Source organism: Abrus precatorius, unplaced genomic scaffold (assembly GCF_003935025.1).
Source record: "Abrus precatorius isolate BTA unplaced genomic scaffold, Abrus_2018 Scaffold2, whole genome shotgun sequence".
Taxonomy (NCBI): domain Eukaryota; kingdom Viridiplantae; phylum Streptophyta; class Magnoliopsida; order Fabales; family Fabaceae; genus Abrus; species Abrus precatorius.
Genome location: NW_020874362.1, coordinates 7,739,321 through 7,749,050, shown reverse-complemented (window position 1 = coordinate 7,749,050; position 9,730 = coordinate 7,739,321). Strand labels below are relative to the sequence as shown.

The 9,730-nt window shown below is 27.6% G+C and overlaps 1 protein-coding gene across 3 annotated transcripts; it reads left to right on the top strand.

Moving 5' to 3' along the window:
* The first annotated feature begins 4,225 nt into the window (after window positions 1–4,225).
* Window positions 4,226–6,258, top strand: LOC113859032 (F-box protein SKIP23-like). 3 transcript variants are annotated; one of them, XM_027491849.1, is made up of 2 exons: window positions 4,226–5,531; window positions 5,831–6,235. In XM_027491849.1, exon 1 carries the CDS (start codon window positions 4,378–4,380, stop codon window positions 5,521–5,523), a length of 1,146 nt encoding a protein of 381 aa, XP_027347650.1. In that variant the 5' UTR covers window positions 4,226–4,377; the 3' UTR covers window positions 5,524–5,531; window positions 5,831–6,235. The 3 variants fall into 3 exon arrangements, with proteins under 3 accessions (XP_027347650.1, XP_027347651.1, XP_027347649.1); XM_027491850.1 differs by having other exon boundaries at window positions 4,328–5,531; window positions 5,898–6,258; XM_027491848.1 differs by having other exon boundaries at window positions 4,328–5,531; window positions 5,854–6,173.
* Window positions 6,259–9,730: the final 3,472 nt, after the last annotated feature.

The window sequence follows — 9,730 nt, the reverse complement described above, 5'->3', positions numbered from 1 at the left end:
TAAGTAAAATATTAACAAAATATGGATTCATCAATGTCCTAATAACAAGTAATTCAAAGGAAGCCATCACTAATCTTATCCAGAAATTACAACTTACCTTTTCTCTCAAAAACTTAGGCCCTCTACACTATTTTCTTAGCATAGAAGCAAAAACTGACTCAAAAAGGGGCATTCATCTCAATCAGTCTAAGTATATTAGTGATATCCTAATTAAACTGAAAATGAATTCAATAAAGGCAATCAAAACACCTATGGCAATTTCTCCAAGCTTTTTGCAGAAGGCACTAACTTGTTTGATGATAGTTTCTTATACTATGAATAAGCTTTGTCTATACATGTATAATCCTCTTAATGATCACTGGAAGGTTCTGAAAAGTCTTCTAAGATACTTAGTAGGGATAATACATTTTGGCCTTCAACTGAAGAAATCAGAAAATTTATATATTACACCTTACTGTGATAGTGATTGGGCTTTCGAGCCCTCTATATGAAAACTACATCAGGATTTTGTGTCTATCTTGCTCTAATATAGTATCCTAGACTGCTAAGAAGTAACGAATTATGTCAAAAAGCAGCACTGAAGTTGAATTCCGCAGCTTAGCATCCTTAGTTGCAGAAATTTGCTACATAAAATCCTTGCTAACTGAATTGCACATCAAAGTCACCAAAGCACCATTGGTGTGGTGTGACAACCAAGGTGCTATTCTTCTTACAACAAATCATGTTCTCCATAACAAAACTAAACACTTTAAATTAGATCTCTGGTTTGTCAAAGAAAAGGCTACTAGTGGAGAAATTTGTATTAGACACACTCCTTCCAAATTTTAGATTGTTGACTTGCTAACAAAACCAACTTCTACTACAATCTTTTTATAATTAAGGTTTAAACTCACTGTTACATCTTCTTTCAAAATGAGTTTGAAGCTGAGTATCAAGAATCGTATTTAGATCAATATTCTCCACTTTGTATTTTGTATATTAGAGTCTTAATTTATGTCAGCTAAGTATTTGTTCTATTATGATGTTAGCTTTTTGTTAGTTCAATTATAATAAGTTTGTTAGGTTTGCCATAACATATCTTAATTAATCTAACAAGACAACTTGATTTGATTGATTCATCGTAAAAGTACTTTATTCATTTTTCTCTCATCTCCTTTTTCTCCTCCATTTTGAACCTTCACAATAATGAAGGATGAGCCGAATAAGGAAAGAGACAAAAATAGAAAAAAAAACTAACAATTTTTTTTTTCTAATTTAGAAGGATTCATAAAAATTCATCATCATATTTAAAAATTTTAAATAAGAGTTACCATCAAATAAATATTATTCTTCCCTCTCTTCTTTCTCTAAAAATTACTCTAAAACAAAGCTTTAAATTTCATCTAATTATATTTCTTATTATAGTATTAGAGTTGTAATTGCTACATTTATTCAAGAACAAAGATAATACCTCAAGTAATCCCTCTCAAAATTATACTTCACCCTAATATTTTCATAAAAAAAAATTAAAATAAATCATCATTGAATAAAAAATGGCTTAGATTTATTAATAACATAATTTTAGCTCCAACTTGCATTAATTCACCCTATGTTGAATGCCCAACATTTATTCTCAAATTCTAGTGCTATGCAATTTTAACACAATTCATCTCCTTTTCAACATACTTCAATCAAGTTCCATGTTATTATTCGTAAATTAAGAGCAAAAGTTAAATTTCCATGACATTGATATACTTGTAAAATTTACAAAAATAAATGAATAAATAAAATTTTCCCATTTTAAGCATCATTTTTGCAAATCTAAATTAATTTTAGACTTCTTTTACCTGACTTGCTAAATGCCAATGCTCCCAATAAAGTAGTCTCAGTGAGTGAAATAACCTGTTTTGTCATGTCTATACACGCAATGTAATTACAATTTTGCAAATAAAGGTTTTTCTTTTATCTCTTATCTTAAATTTTAAACAATATATAAATGACATTTTCCTTTTTAATACTTTTCATGATAACAATTCTTATTGTTTGAATTTTTAAAATAATAATTTTATCTTTTAATAATATCATTCTTATTCTAATTATTACTTACAATTTAACTTTTACTCTTATTTTTTTCTAGTTTTCAAATTTTAATTTTTTATTATTATTATCGTGATAAAATTAAAATGCTATTTTTTTTAATAATTTTTTAAATCTTCCAAATATATATATATATATATATATATATATATATATATATATATATTATTGACGACAAATTTAAATAATTTATCCATCTAAAGTTGAAACGCATACTATAACTTATAATTACATGACTGTGTAATTTTTTTAGAATCTACATCATTATAAATAATGAATACATATACATTTATAGAGCGTTAGGCATGTAGATTTTGAACCATATATATAAAATCTTTATTTTGATTTATCTGTTTTTCGTGGCTTCAATTATTTAGTTTTTTAATCTGTAAAATTGTATAATAGATTAAAAATTAATTAAAATTAAAATTTATTAAAATATAACATTTAATATTGTTATACATTAAATTATGTAACTGTCACAACCAAAATTATAAGGGTTCGACCATTGTATAGAGAAAAAGAAGAATATAGAAAAGGGTTGAAATTAGTTAAAAGAAAAATTAATGATAAAAAATTGCCACCAAAATTTCTTAAAAAAAACACTAAAAAAAATTAATTAGATTTGGATTCAGAAGTCATTTAGCGTAAGGAAAGTATTAGTACACTACAATGTCTATTAATAAAACGGTTATCTTTTAATTAATTGTACAAAATTATTTTAAAGTTTGAAAAAGGAAAAAGTTATTTGGGTTAAAAAAACTTATGATTTTTTAGAGTCGGCAAAAAAAAGTATTTTGGGTTAGAAAATATTAATTTTTTGTTAGAGTTTGCAAAAAAAAAAAGGGAAGATTTGGGGGTAAAAAAAAAATAGTTTTCTAGGGTTAAAATATAACTTATAGGGCTAAAAAAAGAAATGTTTTATTGAATTAGTTTAGCATTTCAAGAAAACATATATTTATTGATTTAGGATGTTTTTTAGGATCTGAAAAGGGAATAAAATTTTCAAGGTTAAAAGAGAGATTTTTATTGAATAACAATTTTCTTTTTAGGGTTTGAAAAAAAAAATATTTTAGGATTAAAAAATAATTAAATTTTTTTCGTTGATTTGGATTTTATTTGTTTTAGGGTTTGACAAAGAGAAAAAAAAAATTAGGATTAGAAAAATGATTAGGACTTATGATATTTTTTAAAAGAAAGAATTTTTATTGAATTACCTCCTTTTATTTATTTATTTATTTATTTTTACACCAATAAAAAAATGTTAAATCATGAAGGAGAAAAGAGAAACATACAAAATAAACAAAGAATTAAAAACAAACAAAGAAATAAGAATAAGAACTCTCACTAAATAAACAAAAAGAAAGACAAATGAAGAAATAAGAAAGAGAACTCTTATTAATAAAAGTTTTTATATTAGTCCTTTTATAGTTGGATCTTTCCTTTAATTTGTTTCCTATAATCAACTTTGAGATGTGCTTTAGTATATTTTGCGCTTTTTCTGATAATTTTCTCTGATCTCTCCTCCTCTTTTTTTTATTTTTAAGTTCTTTCTTGAATTGTCTTTCTTTTTCCTCTCTGTCTCTTAAATCTCTCTGTTTTCTCTTATCTTTTATTTTTTTATAATCTTTAAAAGAGTTTAATTCTCTCTCTTTTTTATTTGACCGTACTTCTAAAAAAAGTTTTCTATTTCTAAAGATGTAAGTTTCTTATTCATAAGCACTTTATGAAACTTTTTAATATACATTTTTATATTTTTTAATTTAGATAAAAAAAACTCTAACTTTGCATAATTCCTTATTTTTTTTATAATTATTAATCAATTTGTTCTTTTTCATTCACTCTCCTAAAAATTTATAAACTATTTTATCTATTTTTTTATCTTTTTATAAAATTTAATCATTATATTTAATTTTTAATTTTAAAGTTATTTTTAAAAAAATATAGATAAAATTAGATATTTACAGTAATATTTTATAACTTTTAATATAAATTTATTACATGTAAAGTTTTATTATATATTTTCACATAAAAGGAATTATCAAGTCAACACCGGGTCCTTCCCAGATTCTACTAAGAAGGGAAACTTTGCCAACACGGAATTAACAGTATTCAAGTCTTCCCAATGCTTTTCATTCCTCTTGCCCTTACTTCTCACCTTCGTGTAAATTTACATGTAGACTTCTACAAACAGAGACACTTTACCAACCCTCTCATAAAAACCCCATAAAGATCCGTTAAAATCAAGGGCATAGAGCAAAGCAAAGTCAACAAACAAAGCCAAAATCTCCGATTGAAGCCATGGATGAAAAGGTAGATTGGTCTGAACTACCCATAGAGCTGTGGCCCAAGATTGGAAAATCTCTTGACAAAAATATAGATATTCTCAAATTTCGCAGTGTGTGTGAATCATGTCGATCTTCCATCCCTCCCTCTCTTCCAAATTCTCCTTCTTTTCCCATGCAAATACCTCACCCCACCAACCACTCCACAGAGACTTTCCTTTACCAAGCCACCATCTATGTTATTGAACCGAGTGATGGAACCTCCAACTCTAAATTGGAACTTTTGGCACCTTCTTCAAAAGGGTGGTTGATTAAGGTTGAAGAATCTGAAAACCGTCCCTTGAGTTTGCTTAGTCCAATCTCTGACCACAAAATCGCGCACCCTCTTGGAGCTTCTCCCATGTTGTGGAACATGTTGGAGTACCGTATCATTGAGCTATGCAAATCATATACCATTCAAAACACAGGGCGTTTATCTACCACTGTGAGTAAAGTTGTGTTTTTTCCTAACTCTCCTTGGATTAAGGTTGAGGATTCTGAGGCATGTTGTGTCTTCATGGAGGGTAAATTGGGGTTTATGAAACACGGGGGTGAGAAATGGACTCTTGTGGATGACAAAAACTTCTTCTATGATGATGTTATTGTGTTCAAAGGTCAGTTTTATGTCACTGATAATTGGGGTACAATTTCATGGATTGATACCTCTTCCTTGAAGTTAGTACAATTTTCCCCTCCTTTGTGTGGGTTTGGGAACAAGAAGCATTTGGTGGAGTCATGTGGGAGTCTCTATGTTGTAGATAGGTACTATGAAGGTGACCCGAGAAGAAGAAACTACCTTGGACGCCCTGATCGTGATGCTGTTGTCGAATACTTCAAGGTTTATAAATTGGATGAAGAGTGGGGTACTTGGGTTGATGTGAAGAACTTGAGGGATAGAGCATTTATTTTGGGTAATAGTTGTAACTTTTCTGTTTCAGCTAGAGAGTTAACTGGGTATAAAGGAAACTGCATCTACTTCACGGAGGCCTATGATAATCGTGTGTTCAACTTAGAAGACCATAGCATCCTTACCATTGACTTTGATCCCTGCTTTGACAAGTCTATTTGGTCTCACTCGTCTTGGATGAGAATGGGAGGACAGAACCGGTTTCGATTTAATTGAGTCTTAAGGTACACTTCAATTTCTCTTTATATACACTAAGAAATGTCTATTTCTATTTTTAAAAAACTATTTAAAATATTAATATAGTTATAAGAAAAAAAAGACTACTTCAAACAAAAATCACTAAAACCAAAGTGACAAACATTTAAGAGACAATAGACATCTTATTATATGCATGATTGGTTATTATCTTGGTGATGTTTAATGAAGTTTCCATTCGTGTCTTCAAAAGCTCGTTGATTTGCATGATAATATATTTGTTGAGATTTCAACAATGCTCTGATCACTTCAGTGATCACTTCAGCAGTGTGTGATTTGTTTATGTGACAGTGAAAAGCGCCTAATGAAGAACACCTCTCCCTGAATAAGTGCAGAGTGCGGACACACTACTAATTGGCGTGCTAATTGAGAGTTGAGTTAAGCTTGAATTGTGCAAAATCACTTTGGTTGTGAGTAATTATACAGTGCAAATTGGTGAAGATGAAAAGCTTGATTCACTTGTCCTCCATGATATGCTCATATTTCACTTTGTATATGACAAGAATCAAGAACATAAGAGTGATATTTGTCGCACTTCCAGTAGTATACTGTATAATGAAATTGGGAATCTATGTATATCAGCGTGGTATCATTCTACATGTTCTCTTGCTACAATCAAGCATCTTTCTTCTGTCTTGATTCTTATTAACTGAGAATTGAATTTTCAATTTATATAATTATTTTCTGCTTGATCTTCACTAACGGTTATAATGTTTTAACGACAATTTTTTTCTACATTTATCTATCATATTACTCCCTTTTGTTCCGTCTTTTTATTTCTCCAACTTACAATAAAATTATACAAATACTATTTCTCTTCTAATAAAATAGGTTAATTCTATCTTCTAGATTTTGTGATTTAACAAAAATAAAATACTTTATTAACTACTATAATAAAATGAATTGATTTTACTAAAATATCTCTACTAAAAATACTAGAGGTATTATGGCAATTGGGTAACAAGAATTACTCTTAAAATAATATTAGAGTTATTGTAATAATTAATTGGCAAGAACTATTCCTAATAAATAAATAAAAATAATTAATATCTCCTTGAAATTATAAAATAAAAATAATCTAAAATAAATAAATAATTCTTCTAATATAATTTAAGGACACAAAATAAAAATTTATATATAATTTTTGAAATTTTTTTATCAAAAATTATATATTATTATAAAATTTAATATATTATTTTATTAATTTTTTGTTTTATATTTTAAAATACATATTAAAAAAATTAAATAATAAACATAAATTCATAAACAATTAAAAATAATTCAAAATAAAAAGGATACAAATAGAGTCAACCAAATGATAACAAAAAGGAAGAAGTCAAAAAAGGTAACAGCGTAGTATGTGGATTTTTTACCCGAACAAGGTTAAAAGAGAAACAAATTCCCCAAATAGGATTATTTTGTAACAAATACCATGTTTGGGCTTAGGTGGAAGTAGTGTCAAAAAATACAATTTTTTTTTTTTTTTGAAAATTAATAGTGTCGTCAAACTTGTTGTCGATACTATTAAAAAATTAACAGATAAATTTTCAAAATATTGATCTACGGTTGTAAACTGAACATGTGGTGGCTGCCTAGTGTGTCGGATGGTTTAGATCTAACTTTATTGTCGGTGCTGTTTTTGGTGACAAATGTGTCGGTATATTCAGGACCGACACACAATTAGTGGTTCACTTGTCATTGCTGCACAAGAGGTCCTACTCGCCCCTCCTTCTCTCTCCCTTGGTGCTTCATCTTCTTCATTCAAAAACCGAAGAGCTTAACAAAATTTGGGAAACAAAAATGCACAGGGGTGAATGATTTACCATTTTTAAATTTTGTAAGGTAAGAATAAATTACTTTTTTGTATATTAGATATAAAAATGAATATATTTTTTAAAAAAAATTAATTTTGTTATCCATTTTTGTTGCAGAATTAATTTTAGGAAGATTGCAAAAATTGCTACAGGGGCTTTCGGGTAGTCCACCATTTCCATTCCTATTCTCACGTGAAAAGGTTAGTGATTTATTGTTTTCTGCATGTAAAAATTAGAGAAAAATGAAAATAGGAAAAAGATAAAAATAGAAAAATAAGAAATTAGAAAAATAATTAAATGAAAATTTATTATATTATTGTTTTTTAATGTAGAAATTGTATTTAAAAGTAAAAATAATAATGATATTATTTAGTTATACAAATATAATTATTTTAAAATAACAAAAATTTTTACATATATAAATATAAATTAATTGAGAAATATAAATAAAATGAAAAATATGAAATAATTAAATTAACTAAATATATGAGGAAGAATTATATGTGATTATTAGAATGTTACTAAAATAAAAAATAGTAATTATAACAAAATAAAATTGAAATAATAAGAATGAAATATATTAATTAATAAATTTACATTATTAAAAAAATGTAGTTGTTAAATTTGTAAATGATAATGTTTCTCCTTCAACAATGGCAAATGCTATAAGAAGCACACTGTTATTGTCATCTTGAGTTGTAGCAATTAGCAATGTTTGCTTATACTTACCATACAAAAAGTACCGTCTATTTGTATTATAGGCTTGCAAAACTTGAAGGCATCACGACATTACCTAAACGACCAAAATAATCGATGAAAGACTCTGAATCTATTATCCATTACATTACCTTGCACATAATCATTGGTCTCAATTTTGTAAACTGACCCTGGAGCATGTAATTGCATGCATTCTAACCATCTTAGTAATGTTGCATAAGATTCATCTCAATCACCAAATATTGTCACAATTGCTTTTTGCTTTACTTTCCATGCTTTTTTGTATGAAATTGAATACCCAAATTGGCCACTTATTCTCTCTTGGATTAATGAAACTGGAACAGAAGGTTCTTCTTTGACCATACCTGTCAATAAAATTAAACAATACGTCTCAGCTAATGATCATATCAAAATCATTTTAAATAGACAAATAAATATAATTTCAATTGAGTTTCACGTACCAATAATACATGAACAAATAAAATTTGAATATAACTTCTTGTGATCTTGAGAAATCATAGTATTTATGCACGTATGCACACTACCTCATCTCATAATTTTTCACATATTTGAATTTTTGGGTAGCAATGCTCTTACTTTCCAAGGACACTCAGAATTATGATTCACACACTTGACAAAATGAGTTGATGCTTTTGACTCAACCACAAAAATTGTTTGATGTTTCTTCATTGCATAATGTTTTATCGCCATTTTTACCTCCTCTTTAAAGTCAAATAGTTGTCAATATATAATGCATCTCCTTATACCCATGATTGTGACGAATGCAACTCAGAAAAACCCAATTCTTGATCAGGATGTTCCCAATTAATAGCAGCGTAGTGTGAACTTATGTTTCAAAAAGGTGTTATAGAATCTGTATTCAACACAACTAATGTTAGTTAAAAATATTTCACAATTTTTGTATTATATAAAATTATACCTGTAGATCGTCTTTGAATATCGTTATTTCTTTCAGTGTTTGGAATATTCATCATTGAATCGAAGTCATCTTCCAAATCAGTATCAGAAGAACTATCTAAAGGAATTTCTCCTTCATCTTCATAGTCATCATCGTACTCATCTTCTTCATCTTAGATGCAGCAGCAAATATTTATTAATAAATTATAAAATTTTAAACATCATATAATTTAAATAAATATTATACATTACCTCCTCCAATTGCATACTCTTCTTCATTGTCACTAACATTAACAGTTGAGAGTGATAAATTTAAACATAACAAATTTTCAGCTACATGAGAAGTTTCATCAACCACAATATCCACATATAACTCAACTATATTTCTTTGATATTGTTCTTAACAAGCACTTATCATACAATCAATGTCTTCATCATTACATACATCTAAAATTGTGTTGTTTCCACTCCTTGAATCAACTAAAATTTGTGAAATCAGTCTAGAAATTACATTACTATTGCACAATCTCAATTTTGTATGTATTTATTTTTCAACATCTCAAAAGTAATTCCACGTTCTATTTTAATAATTTTCTTATTCTTTTCAAATATGATACCCTCATTTCCTTCGTACACTCTTCCATTCCAGTATAAAATAACTACAATTTCAGTCATCTTGTGTATCAAATTAAAAAATACAGCCAAAATTATTACAAAAG

Excerpts from the sequence above, each read along its gene's own strand:
- LOC113859032 (XM_027491850.1), top strand. The coding sequence starts at position 4,378 with ATGGATGAAAAGGTAGATTGGTCTGAACTACCCATAGAGCTGTGGCCC.